Source organism: Phycodurus eques, chromosome 22 (assembly GCF_024500275.1).
Source record: "Phycodurus eques isolate BA_2022a chromosome 22, UOR_Pequ_1.1, whole genome shotgun sequence".
NCBI classification, from domain to species: Eukaryota; Metazoa; Chordata; class Actinopteri; order Syngnathiformes; family Syngnathidae; genus Phycodurus; species Phycodurus eques.
Window position 1 is genome coordinate 10,190,570 of NC_084546.1, and position 14,662 is coordinate 10,205,231.

Genomic DNA, 14,662 nt, shown 5'->3' on the forward strand with positions numbered 1-14,662 from the left:
CAACTAACCAGCCTAAGGAGTGATTAAATTTAGAATAGAAAAAAACATCATCTGGAAGGACTTAGTCTGTAACTGGAGGGCAGACAAAATGTAGAAATGGAAACTAGTTGGAACAATGCTAGTCTGCTTCCTGTTGAGGTGCCTTTAAGCAAGGTACTGTGTCCCTACATGATTGATTAGTTTCGCCATTCGGTTATTCCATAGCGCTTATCTATAGCTCAGAGGTTAAATGGAAGGATGGGCGTTTATTAAAAAAAAAAAACAACAACAACCACCACATCAGGTACAATATTCAGTAATTTCACTGCAGAAAGTAAATCCTATAAATGTAAACAATTATATATAAGAATCAGTGAAGTGTCAAAAAAAAAAAAAAAAAAACATCTTAATGAACCTATAAATACCTTTTGAGGCTACACTGTCAACATTCTCAGCAGCAGTTTCATTCTTGTCTTTGTCCTTGTCCTCAACATTGACTTCATCCACTTCCTCTTTGACTGTGGTCAGCTCAGGTTCGCTCTTATACAACCGATAGTCTGGACCTTGCTGTGAGGAAATACAGGCTTTGAGTGCGACCACGAGGCAGCGTGTGAGCCACATACAGATGCGAGACGGCTACTTAACTTCAGATCTATTAATCACAACGCTGTGAGGGGGAAAAAACTAATCTTGCTTGATCATTTGGTCTTCTGTTAATAAAGGTATCTTGCAATTTGGAATATATGTACATGGATTGCCTCACATTCATAATAAAAAAAATGCAATCAAATACACAATTTTTGTCATTATTTAACAGTAGTTTATGAACTGTTTTGAATCATGCCACGTTCCACAGTGAACTAGGCATTGTGAACAGCACAAACAAGAATTGCATGCATAGCTCACACAAAAAGGCATGCATAAATGTGTCTGAACAGCCTGTATGGTGAGAGAATGGGATGGCTGATGAAGGAATTCCAAGAAAAACACCAAAATAATGAAAACATAATATGCATCTTCAGTACGCTGCACGGCACGAGCAGAGCCGGTCAGTTTGAGAATTACGGGGGTTCAGGATTCGCGCCCGAGCCGTTGACTCCTTTTCCGATGGAAGGTACTCGCCGATGCGGTGCGGGTGGGCAGTGGTTTGCACCGTCGTAGGCGTCGCAAATAATAATAATAATCATAATGATATTAAAAATAAATAAATTAATAAATTAACAAAAATAAAAATCAGGTTATCCGTGTGGGCCGATACCAAATGGCCCGTGGACTGATATTTGGGGACCACTGAGGTAGTGGACTGATTGAAAATATGTGAAAAAGTATTTGTTTGCTTGAAATGCCTCCCCGCATATCATGGAAACCTGCGCTTTATAGCAATCGTTTTTTTTTATTAAACATTAATATAAATCATTTGCAGTACAAATATATATAATAAAATGCAGTAAAATATATATATTATTGTATATATATTTGCCTCAACAGCCTATACCTGTTGAGATGATCTAACTCTACCCTAACACCTTAAAAGTGTGCTTTCTGAAAACTGCAAAAAAGTAAATGAATCAATCAATACAAATAAAAACTGAAATGTTCAACTACGGCGCTTCAGATGAAGTTGGAATGTAAAAACATGAGAATGAATGTCAAACTAATAGCAAAGACAAAATCTTCTGCAGATGATTGATTGATGCCACAGACAACTACACCACATACAGTATGCGGATAGGATGAGCAGGCTATGGGTGTTTTCTATTGCTCTTACACTGTGCGTGCCATTCCTAGAGCCGGTTTTGCGATCCTCGGGGCGTTGCGTGTAAGGAGGCAGGCGGCTGCTGGAGTTCGGATGGTGGGAGGGCATGTGAGGGGGGTGGTCGGATGAATAGTAGTACTGTGGAAGAGGTGGACGGGGGGGAACGCCATTTCCCGTCTTGAGAGGACTGAGTGGCAGCAGTGTCACTGCCTGTTAACAGTTAACAGAGCTGGTCTCATTCCCTCAAAAAAAAACTTCATTCAAACTTGTTACTTTTTCGGCCATGCAAGAAAAGGGGTGGGAGGGTGTCCGCCGCAAAGAATGTTCAGAGGCGATTGCAAACAATGGGAGGAGACCGACCAACTTATTGAAACGGAGACATGCAGTAAGTAGATTGGGAGAAATTTTGCAACTTGGAAGAAAATGGGAGCTCGTGGGGGTAGGAGGGGTCCTCTTTTAGGAGCCCACGCAGTGGTATCAGAGTAGTAGGGAAGGAAGAGAACGCAGAAGGCCGTCATCCCCAAGAAGCATGATAGCTGCGCTGGGCGCAACACGTTGTCAACTTTTGAGTGAAGTGGGCTCAAGCCATCAGTGGTCAGCTGAAACTCCCCAATCTCAACGGCAGGTGTTGTGAAGACGCATTTCGCCCCGGTCAACGTCAGGCTGTGGGCTAGCCAGTACATCGAGTACCCTGGAGAAGTGGTCGTCGTGAAGAACAGAGGTGCTCCAGTGGAGATTCGAACCCAGCTCTCCAGCCTGTGAGGCTGCTCTGCTAACCCCTACTCCATGTATCCTCACAATATATATATGTATATATATATATTTAATATATTCTAATAGAAATAATGTATACAAAAAGTAAAAAAAAAAAAAAAAAAAAAGACTTTAATCAAATGTAAGATTCAAAGAGTGGGTTTTGTGTTGGGGTTAGAACGTGCTCACGCAGCAGCTTACCTCATTCTTTTGTAGGCTGGAGAGTGGTTTGGAATCAGAACAACCTGCAGAAATAAAATCCTCATCTTAATTGTGAGATTTCTGCACAGGTGCATCACAAACACGTTTTTTTTTTGTTTTTTCCCCCCCCAACTCTACTGTATAAATAATTGAACGTGTTTTCATGTTTGCTTTTATTCTGTCACAAGACTTTAAAGCATAGTTTATTAACCAAAGACACTCACTGTCCGTGCTGCGCTGTGGCTTATTTTTACTCAGTGCCTCCATCACATCCTGAATTCTCCACAGCTCCTTCTGGATCTGAATGTGCTGCTCGCTTGGAGGCTCTGTCTAAAGACACAGACATACAGTTCAAATGTAAATAACTACAAAAACTGACTGTGTGTATAATCTGTGAAACCTGTGGGCTGCCCAGGGCTTCCAGCTCCTCCAGTAGGTTGGACTTTGACAAAGTGACATCTCCCTCCAGCCTATCATACTCCCTCCATGAGCGCTCCAGCTCCTGAAATCATGATGCAGCCAATATATATAACATCAATGTCAATTCTGCGTCTGTTGGCTTGATGAAGCTCTGTATCAGTACCATCTTTCTTTTGACTAACTTTTAGTACAACCCCAATTCCAATGAAGTTGGGACGTTGTGTGAAACAGAAATAAAAACAGAATACAATGATTTGCAAATCATGTACAACCTATATTTCATTGAATACACTACAAAGACAAGATATTTCATGTTCAAACTGATCAACTTTATTGTTTTTTAACAAATAAGCATTAACTTTTAACATTCATTAACATTTCATGCCTGCAACACATTCCCAAAAAGCTGGGACAGGTGGAAAAAAAGACTGAGAAAGTTGAAGAATGCTCATCCAACAGCTGTTTGGAACATCCCACAGGTGAACAGGCTAATTGGGAACAGGTGGGTGCCATGATTGGGTAGAAAAGGAGCGTCCCTGAATTGCTCAGTCATTCACATGCAAAGATGGGGCGAGGTTCACCTCTTTGCGAACAAGTGCGTGAGAAAATAGTTTAAGGAGAATGTTCCTCAATGTACAATTGCAAGGAATTTAGGGATTTCTTCATCTACGGTCCATATCATCATCTAAAGGTTCAGAGAATCTGGAGAAATCACTGCATGTTAGCGGCAAGGCCAAAAAGCAACATTGAATGCCTGTGACCTTCGATCCCTCAGGCGGCACTGCATCAAAAACCGACATCAATGTGGAAAGGATATCACCGCATGGGCTCAGGAGCACTTCAGAAAACCAATGTCAGTGAATGCAATGAATATATATACAGATATATATATACACAGATATATATATATATATATATATATATATATATATATATATATATATAGAGAGAGAGAGAGAGAGAGAGAGAGAGAGAGAGAGAGAGAGAGAGAGAGAGAGAGAGAGAGAGAGAGAGAGAGAGAGAGAGAGAGAGAGAGAGAGAGAGAGAGAGAGAGAGAGAGAGAGAGAGAGAGAGATGAGAGAGAGAGAGAGAGAGAGAGAGAGAGAGAGAGCTCTCTATATAGATATATATATCTGCATATAGAGCTATATATATATATATATATATATCTGTATATATACCTATATACAGATATATATATATATAGCTCTATATACAGATATATATATCTATATAGAGAGCTCTCTATATAGATATATAGATTACTTCTGAGATCCACCTTACAGACCCCGTCTGTGCCCCAATCAAATTCACCGTGTGGCCAGTGATCTTCCTACTGCGCCGGGCTTGGACATGGTCCGGGCAGGTTTAAATATAGACCGACTTTCTGTCTGCCACCAAATTGTCATGCGCGTGGTGAGCCTTGAGCTGGCACCAAAATGAAGATTTGCAAGTTTTTGCGCTTCGCCGCAGATGCGCCGTCTACAAAAATGTGCCCTATGTGTCTAAATGAGCCATAAACTTTACTTCGTGCTTCTGCTTCGAACTGACTACTTCATGTGGTATGCTCACCGTAGTGACTCTGGAAAGTTCTCTGCAGGTGCTAAGCAGGCCATTTTGGAGTACATCTCTCTGCTGGACGAGGCTTTGTGTGGCTGAAGTACTAGGATTACTCTGGTCACTTAATTCCTGACTGGCAGAGAGCAGTGCTGTCTCCAAAGTGTGCTGAGAATGGACAATACACAATTATAGTACACATTCTAGACATATAAAGACCCACTTGACAGCTTTACCTTCTCTCTGTGTAGTTGATGTAGTTTTTCCTCTTGCATCCTCACTACCTTGTCCTGCTCACAAAACCTGCTCAGTTTGGTCTGACACAACAAATCACAGATTAACAACAGCTGTTTGAAACATGTTCCTGGTAATACCGAATAGTGTGTGTCTTACATCAATGTCGTCCGTGGGTTGGATTGCAGGGCAGTCTTGGTACTCATCTGGAGTGATCTGAAAGAAAAACAAACATGGAAGAAAAACATACATACAAATACTGTAGGATGGATGAATTTCAATTGTAATGAAAAAAATGCATTTGAATATGTGATGGAAGGCAGACAGAATGAGAACTACATACCAAAGCAGAAAATTCCCCCTTTCATATTAAAGTGAAGTGTATCAGTCTTTAATGTAAAACTTTTAAGGTTTTACATCGATCATTTTACACTTGAGACTATGTGAGTCCCGGATGCACATGTCATGGAAACAATGAGTCCCAGCCCTGGAACAATGAGTCTCAGCCCTGGAACAATGAGTCTCAGCCCTGGAACAATGAGTCCTGGCAACTTATCATCACGGAATACAGATACCGTAGAATCTTCTGTTGTATCAATGATCTTGCTTCGCAGTATATATATATATATATATATATATATAAAAGTAAAAGTGCGAATTTCCCCTTTTCTCTTCAAGATGCCAAATCCTGACACAACAGTGAAGTCTCAAACAATTTTACACATTTTAATTGAACAAATCTTAACTGAACCGTTTTAAAGTTCATGTTTGTTCTAAACCTGAGTTTTGTTTCATAACAGTGTTTCACATACATATGCAATTTTAATAAGAGCTCCCAGTGGGAACTTCCCACTGAGAAATACAAACACTACCTGTTGACACTACCTGTTGACTACCTGTTCCATTTTAAGCGCCATTGTATTTATGGAACGATAACCCACCCTACTCTTTTTCTGATTGGCTCGAACTAAGACAGGACTCGTACTTTTAGTGGATAATGATTCGCTGAAGCAATTTAGCAACATACACACATACGTAGGTAAGCAATGCTGTGGATCTGTGGATGCGGACTCCCTGTGCTTTATGCGTCCCTAATAATTTTTGTGCGTCTCAGACGTGGGATGCACATCAAACTAGATCCTCGCTTTTATATTGCAGTCATTCTATACAGTTCGAGGTTTAAGGCGAAACCCAGTACAATAGAAATGGCAAATCAGACTATTTATATCCTTTAGAAACTCAGCATTATATCTTTTAGAAACTCAGCTAACAAGATTTCTTTAACAGGTTGGAAGACTATGAAAATTGTCAACCCCCCAAAAATCTATTAGTGATCAAAATATTAATAAAACATACTGTAAATAATTACAGATTATTGCAACAGATGCCTTTGGAGAGTCGGCGGTCTTGCTTCTTTACTACACACTCGCCCCCCAAGTAATCATAGCCACGGTCAGCTTTGAGGTGACAGGGGTCCGGAAACCATCCCTCCCCAGCCCCAGACTGCCATTCAAATTATCTAGATGCGTGTGAACGTGTGTCAGTAAACAAACCGATGTCGCCACAGAATGACGTGTTACTTTTTTTCTTAGTTGAAGACACCATGTTCACCATCGACAGTACTGAGGAAAAGGTTGGGGAGATGGGAAATTCATGACTATAGAGCATTGACTATAAGCCATGTTCAACTGAACTCAACAGTAAACAGTGAGTGAAATAAACTATGTATAAAAATAATAAATAATAAGGGTTTCCTGTGGACGTGATGAATTCACCGACTACATCGAAAATGGAGAAACGGGTGGTGCATACTGAAGGGAAGACATGGATACAACATCATGTCATATGCAAAGGCAAAGGTCTGACTTGAGTCAACCGTCTGGAAGTAGAAGTCTCATTTAGGAGAGGCGAAATAAAATCATTTTGAAAAATCGCAGAACTTACACATTTGCCATGTATGCCGAATCCCAATTTGACTGACTGACCAGTGACTCAAGCCAGAACCTGCCTGAAATCTTACTTGCTGGTAGAGTTGCGGCCGTGGTGCCGAGTTCTCGATCATAGTGTGAATCATGAAGATAAGAGGCTCATTCTCCTTTTTCTAGCAGAGTGTTAAGGAAAAACAGGACATTCTGCTGTCATCTTAGGCTGACGTGTGGCAGAGTAAAAACTTATCACGGGGGGTTATGTTCCATGCAATAAATGAAATCCACGGAGTAGAGACCAATTATTTATTATATTATTATATAAATGTATACGGTTTCCTTGATTTCCTGCTTAAGCATTGGCACCGTTTCTCACACCGACAGTCCTGGCAACGTCGTTAGCGGAAAGCGTTATGGGAACCCAGAATTCACTGTGATGTGTTTAACTATAGTACTGTAGCTGAAGAAAATCAAGCTAAATGTTGCTCTTGCATTTGTTCCTGTCGATATTGTTATGAGTGAGTGCATTAGCTAGTCATCGGGCTTAGGTTGATATTTGTAAGTTTTAGTTCATAAAACTCTGACTGTGGCCTGTTTAAAACAGCGGCTTTCTGGTCATGTCCTTTGTATCATCAAATAATTCATCATCATTGCTGCCCCATTAAAATCATATAGCCAATAAAGCTAACTGCAACAGAGTTGTGCTTGTGAGTAACTGCACTACAATGACTTACACAAATATATTTGCGATGCAGTGAATCCACAATAAACCGGGCTTACTGTATATTAAATAGAGTACAATTGATCCTCAGCATCAATTACAATGTGGAAAAAAAGCTTAACTAATACCACATAACAGACGGTGAAATATTCAAATTCAAGCCATGTATGTGCAAGTTCATGCTCTTTTACTCATGAATAACAGCAGCAAACATTTATGCATACTACCAAGATGGCTTATGATGTGGACTCTCTAAATACACTAAAAGGGTTATTTTCAGAACATATCAATTACATTTTTCCAAAGCGGCATTTTGGAAGATGAAGATGCATTGCAATACATGCTCAGTAAGATCATCAATTCCGTTGAAGCAGAAAACTACCAGATATTTCAGGAAATCTACCAGACACCCAGTCAGGGGAATGTCACATCATCCTTGTCATGATGACCAACACCAGGTGTCAAACATACAGTCCGCCTTCCAAACCGGCCTACTATGGGGTTCAGACGAATTTGACAGTGAAAGAATATATACATAACGGTGTCCCCTCCTTGCTTGCGGTATGGCTATGTGTACTGGGCCGGAATGTGTATTGAGTGGGCCCCGGAAGCTGAAGAAATCTTATCACAGAGAGAGTGAGAGAGAGACATGATTGTGCAGAGCTAAAACGTTTGAGAACACGCAAACACGGGTAATGTCGCATCTGGCACCCAATGTGGAGCTCAGCAATCACACCCGGAGCAGACTGTCTTAAATGCAGTTTATTCACAGTTCATAAGCAGTCCACATACACTCAGTTGAGCTTTTCAGCTCTTTCCGGCAGATGAGCATACACTGAGCAAATAAAAAAAGTAGTCTAGTCTCTAACTCTTGTAAAGTTGTGCTTCTGACACCTGTTGCATTCTTTAAAAAAAAAAAAGAATTATGTTGAATATTTAAAAAATGTGCTGTTTTAATGTTTCTCAACAGTTTCACTACAAATGGGTTTGATTTGGTGGAATCCTATTCATGCAATGCCATAACATATTTTTTTTGTTCAGTTCTTTTTAACGTGGTACATTTACACCATGACAGGGCAAGTGATCAATTTCTTCCTTATAAATGTAAAATAGTTCTCACTTAGGTTTGCACTACTCGGCAGTGCATTTAGGTTTTGAGAATTATTAATAGGGCCCAACAGATATGGATTTTCTGAGGCCGATGCCGATTCTGATATTTGGCAAAATAAAATTTCGATGACCAATTAATCAGCCGATTAACGGAAAAAAAAACATATATATATATATCATGAATTAAATAAATTGTATGTGGGTGCTTTTAAGGACAAAAACAGGCAGAAGATTTAGTGTTTAATACAAGCTACTGCGACGCCATCTGACTGGAAACTAATAATATTTAAACTTTCATTAAATGTGTGATAAAATGGGGTTCAGGTACTGTATATGCAATGTTGTTGTTCTCATGCATGTTCTCTTGAATGTTCTCATGCAGAAAGAAACCACTTGTGTATCAAGTAACAGACATACGGGTAGGTAAAGGCAAACAACAGGACATGACAACAGCAACATTGTTAGGGCTGTAAACAAGGTCCCAAAACAAGTTAGTGACATCAGCAACAACCTCCTCCTGAGGGCAGGAGTGAAGGTAACTGTTTGCTGAAAACTTCATGACCAAAGTACAGATGCGAACATCAGAAGACGCCAACTCATTCGCAAGAAAAATACGAAGGCCAGGTCAGAATTAGCTCAGGAGTACAAAGGCCCTCCCAAAAAACCAACAACAAAAAAAAAAACAATAAACATCTTCCTTTTCCCAATCTTCCTTCAGTCACAAAATTCTATCTGTTAAATACATGTTTCTTGAACAAAACTGACCGCAAAACTTCACTTATTATTAAAACTATCACATTGTATTCCTCAAAACTGGGACCTAACAGTCTCAAATGGGGTGAAGCAGAGATAGATACAGGCTAAATTGGTACAAATTGGGTTAAAGAACGAAAACCCCATAACGGTCGTTGAAATAACTTGAAACCGACAAAAGTAACAAATACATATTGACTCAAAGTAATGTAATTCATTAATTTTGAATTGTGGTCCAACACAATATTAAGAGAGAGAGAGAGAGAGAGAAAACAAATAAATTTGCCTGCACAAAAATGACAATACCCTTTACTTATTATTCGGTTGTAAAACCTTTTGAGACAATGACTGCTTTTTAACTCTTAACGATTATCTAAGTGTGCATGTAAGTGATGTTTATAGTTCAAATAGTTGTGTTTCTAGAAAGCAGCTCAAACGGAGGAAGGTCAGGTTAGCCTCACCTGGTTGTCCAGGTAAACAAGGTTCCTCTGAAGATGATGGGAAAGAACATCAGTCTGCAGTGGCAGCAGGAAAAGGAAAAGAAGCAGAAAGCGATGCTCTGTTTGGTAAGATAGGGTCAAGGATTTTACTGAACGTATTATTAGGACGAAAGGGATGGAAAAAAGGCTTTTATTAGGCAATAACTTGACATGCACTGTATTTGTCTATTTTTCAAATCTGATGACAGGAAATTGGGATGGGCATTTTGACTACATTTTCTTAATTGAGTAAAGGGAAAATTAACAATTACTTTGTTATTCTTATTTTATTAAATGCTTTTATTTCATCATTGTTAAAGGTATTGGATATTTTTTCTCTGACTGTTTTGCAATATGTTAAGAGCAATTCCAGTAGTTTTTTTTTTTTATACAAAACAATGATAACACAATTAAGTCCTTCCAATTACAAGTTGTTGCACTGTACTTTTGCTCTCCAAACACCATACAAATACATTGGAGAATTATGAATAAAAAAAAAAGGTCAGAAACACTGGGTGGTTCACATTCAAATGGTGGAGATATATACCATAAGTGGAAAATGTTTGATGCATCTTCTCTGACGTATTCACAGTACCCTGGCTTATAATTGTCACAACGCTAATATACATGGACAGGGGGAGTATACTCATGCTGAAAAACACATGCACACACATCCCAGCTCCCAATTACAAAAAACACCACCAAAAACAAATTAAAACACATTATTGCAATGCTTCCAATATGAAACGGTTTTTGGTGTGTAAACATTCAAACAACAAAATACAATTGAGTCTTAAAATGATTGCTGGATCAATCAACTAACAATGCAATTCCTGTAAACATTACACCAAATTCGATTTCATTTGGACTAATCAGCAAGCCACCTTAAGACACATGCATTTGCTGATACGTACTCTACGTATCAACGCATAATGCAAGGTTTGGACCGCAAAGGCAACCCCAAGAGCAAAGGCTGTGTCCGCAAACACAAACACACACACACACACACACACACACACTCGTTCACACAGTGCTGACCTTGGGGTTGGGCCCCTCTATTCCCAGGGCCATTAGTTGGGATACTGTGTGCTCCCGCAAGCTGTTGAGCTCTGCCTGCTGCCGGCGGAGCTTGATGAGCATCAGTGTCAGTTCCTCAGGCTACGTGAAGCATCACACAGAGGAGAAATGAACAACGGCTACATTGAAAACAACTCACTACATGGTGAAGTGACTTATAGTTAGGGACTACCTCAAGACTTTACATACACCCCAAAACTGTTCCACGGACCAGCAAATTCGCAAGACTAATGCGCGGATGATTACAATACTAATATTTTGAGAAAGTTAAACCAGAGTTGAAACTACTAGCAGCCCTGTGATACATTTTAGGAGAAGAAAATATAGAGATGTGTTATGACTGCAAATGAAATATTCATGGAACATCAAGCAAACGAAGAGGGCTTGGTGGGGTTCTGGCAACTACCATATGACATTTTCCTTACATACATAATGGCCTTTTACCAAGGCAACAATGCCAAACCAACATGCCTTATGTATTTTCCACCTGATCAAATCGTTACTGTTTTTACAGCCACATAATATTTAAATGGTGTTAATAGTCCAAGCAAAACCAGAATTATGATCACTAAATGACGGCACATTTCTCACCAGATTATTGTCACCCAAGGTGAACGATTCTAAGGAAAGCAGAAAGTGCTTGCAAGCAGAAAAATACAAAAAAAAAAAAACTGCAATAACCTCTCTCTATTGGTGGAATAAAATGCACTTTAACCAATCAAAATGAGTTGCTACAGCAGGAAAGGGGAGGAAACAATTGGAATTAACTGACAGAGACGCAGAGGGAGGGTGAATCAGAGTGACAATATTGACGATGAAGTGGCCAAAATGCCACAAAATGCAGACTGAAATGCAAACGCTGCCTCCAGAAACGGAACACACATGGAAGTGTCCCTCCTCTTATGTGCCCTCCGCGTACAGTCACAAAAAAAAAAATGACACCAAACAAGGCAAGGTAAATATTTTTTGGGGGTGAAATATAAGGGTAAACACAAAAGTAATTGACTCCAGAGGGCTAAATGGACATGATCATAGAATGTTGATAATGACGGGACCGAAAAAGAAACATGAGTAATGGCACCACAGTAGAATGCATGCCAGCTGAAATAATGGAACTTTGGATGCATTTTGTAAGTCTCCCAAAGTGGACAAGTCAGGGGAAGAGAGGATTTCTGGTGACCCTATCTGTGACAAAGTGAAAACAATGAAGTCAGCCAGTAGTGACAGGCAGTCATGAGAAAATGGAAGGCTGGCAAAATCCAAATGGAAAAAGTTTAGCCTCACCGTAAAAGCGTGGGTGAAAGGAGTCGTGTAAGACTCACCGTTTTGCCTTGCAGTGACTGAGCTGTAATGGGTTGAGTAGGAACACTGGCTACCACAGGACGGCGATCAAGTGTGCCTCCAAACTGAAGGGAGAAAAAAAAATGCGTGAATATGCTACAACAAGTTCTCAGTAGCCCCCTTTATTGTATTGTATCAGCTGTATTTATGTGTTAGTGATACGGAATGGGGTAGGGGTTGTCCTGCCCTCTACCTTGGCAGGGTGTGTCCTGTGCAGACGGTCAAGTGTCCCGTCTTCTCTAAAGATCGGTGGAGACACCTCAGAGTGGGAGCTGCTGGTTTTGGTGACGCCTTGCTGGCTTGGAGGGGGCAGTGTGTTGTAGAGGGCTAACGATCCGTGAGATGGCGAGGTGAGAACGGAGTGTACTGCAGCGTGTTCGGATATGTTGCCCATTGTCTTTATGCTCGGAAGGGTCCCATAATGACCTGCAGAAAAACCCAAACAGAGAAAGTGTCAATGTCCCAGTTATTTATTTATTTTCTATTTCATAAGGGAATAGTAATTAAGAAGCTGAACACTAACTGATGGTATCATAGTGTTACACTCAATCAAGCAAACATTTTTCAAACAAACAATTTGCCTCAAAGTGCCTGTGGAAAATATGAGAGAACTATATTGGAATTGTGGCAAACAGTCCCCACGTGGGTCTGCTATGGTTAAAAATTATTGATCAATCTAAAGTGTATAAAACGACTTGCGGCTTTATGAATACACACACACACACACACACACACACACACACACGCAGCTCCAAAAACACAGTGAGACCAAGTCTTCATTTCTTTTGTTGTAGATGTATTATTATTATTATTTTTTTTTTTAACCTATATTTATCCAGATTATGAAATTCAAAACAGATCCCCGTTTGCAATTCGGACCTGGCTGCCAACAGCAGCATAAAATAAAACAAAATAAAAATAAATACAAATACAGTACAATAAACTACAATGTCATTGAATTGGATTTAATTCATACAGAATTTATAAAAAAAGATCTACAAAGTGTGATGGAGCTGTGGACACATTACCGGCGCACCGGTCTCATTGGCGACGATTAACTTTCGTATCAGGTGTAAAAGATAATTTTACATTTAAAATGTTATTTGCTAAATGAATTCTATGGCATTCACAGCTCAGGAAAACTGCACGTTCTAGGATTTACAGCCAGCCTCAGACTTCAGTGACTCATGCCTCATGGGCGGTTGCACACACATGAGCCGGTTGCACATGGTGGGTGTGTCAAAAGTAATTACGGGAGAATCTGCGTACCTTGAAAGTGTGCAAGCCAGGCACGAAAAAAAGACACCACAACCATGCGTGTGAGGGATGTTGGGGGTACATGGTCCACGTATGCTGTCTAGCTTTGTCTGTTTTTTTTAATACATTTTTGTTAACCGGTTGACAACTTGCGCAACAAATCCATCCTGTATTTTTTTTTTGTCACAATGTCAAAACAGTGCGAGGTTTTATATACATAATGTAGGAAGAATACTTCAAAGTTCAGGCTCTATTTCATTTCCGGTTTTATGGTTTGGCCTTGACATGTGGCTTACAAGGCTGCAGTGGATGATTAAATTTGTTCAACTCTGATGGTATCGCTACCTGCTGGTTGAGCTAGACTTTGCCTGGAGAAAGCCTGCCTCTGCTGCCATTCATAGAGCTGCCACATAGTGTCGTCCCTCATTGACCTCCTCTTCTCCGCTGTAGTGACAGTGCTGGTAGAGACGGGTCGAAGAGCCCGATCATACACCGAACCTGCTACACTGGAGATGCTGTCAGGCCTCATCATGCTGTTACGGGGTAATGTGCGGTAGCCTTCAGGGTATCTGGGTACAAGCTGGGGATGGTGGCTGGGCATGTTTCTGGGTAAGGTCTGGTAGGATGAAACACTGGGAAAAAGAGGACGAATGGAGATTAGTGGTTGGCTATAAATGGAGATTACTGGTTGGCTCTCTTTATATTGTTAGTTTGTTTCTTGAGGATCAACTTGTATTTCCTTTTCATTCACTCAGTGTAAAGGAGAGAGGTTTGCACCTCTGCTGGTTGGTTTGGTTTGTTAGCAGGATGATGTAACAACTACACCACCATGAAACTTCATGGATAGTTAGCACATTGATTGTTTGATTTGATTCATTCATTCATTACACTTTCATATCCATTGTCTTAAATACATTTTCACTTTTATATTTGTAATAAATGTGAATTATTTTTTTTCCCAACCATTTAAAACTTTTCAGTGAGCAGTGGAAGAAGCAAGGGCCAAAAGGTCAAAGCACACATGACCAATGCATCATCATAGAGTGCACAGGTGCCAAACTCAAGGTGGCACGCACAATAAAAACTGGTGGCGAGCCAG

At 40.1% G+C, this 14,662-nt stretch overlaps 1 protein-coding gene across 13 annotated transcripts in view; it reads right to left on the reverse strand.

Moving 5' to 3' along the window:
* LOC133397294 (pleckstrin homology domain-containing family A member 5-like) overlaps positions 1 to 14,662 on the reverse strand; it is a 94,790-nt gene that overhangs the window by 8,594 nt on the left and 71,534 nt on the right. For 8 of the 13 annotated variants that reach the window (XM_061668009.1, XM_061668003.1, XM_061668002.1 and 5 more), the window contains 14 exons: positions 13,909 to 14,195; positions 12,500 to 12,732; positions 12,288 to 12,371; positions 10,927 to 11,046; positions 9,871 to 9,924; positions 6,921 to 7,001; positions 5,060 to 5,116; positions 4,903 to 4,983; positions 4,682 to 4,834; positions 3,090 to 3,191; positions 2,914 to 3,019; positions 2,690 to 2,733; positions 1,748 to 1,945; positions 405 to 546 (listed from right to left, as the gene is read on the reverse strand). In XM_061668009.1, the coding sequence (XP_061523993.1) occupies positions 405 to 546; positions 1,748 to 1,945; positions 2,690 to 2,733; positions 2,914 to 3,019; positions 3,090 to 3,191; positions 4,682 to 4,834; positions 4,903 to 4,983; positions 5,060 to 5,116; positions 6,921 to 7,001; positions 9,871 to 9,924; positions 10,927 to 11,046; positions 12,288 to 12,371; positions 12,500 to 12,732; positions 13,909 to 14,195 (1,742 nt within the window). The remainder of the gene's footprint in view (positions 1 to 404; positions 547 to 1,747; positions 1,946 to 2,689; positions 2,734 to 2,913; positions 3,020 to 3,089; positions 3,192 to 4,681; positions 4,835 to 4,902; positions 4,984 to 5,059; positions 5,117 to 6,920; positions 7,002 to 9,870; positions 9,925 to 10,926; positions 11,047 to 12,287; positions 12,372 to 12,499; positions 12,733 to 13,908; positions 14,196 to 14,662) is intronic. The other 5 variants (XM_061668004.1, XM_061668007.1, XM_061668010.1 and 2 more) reach the window with 5 other exon arrangements.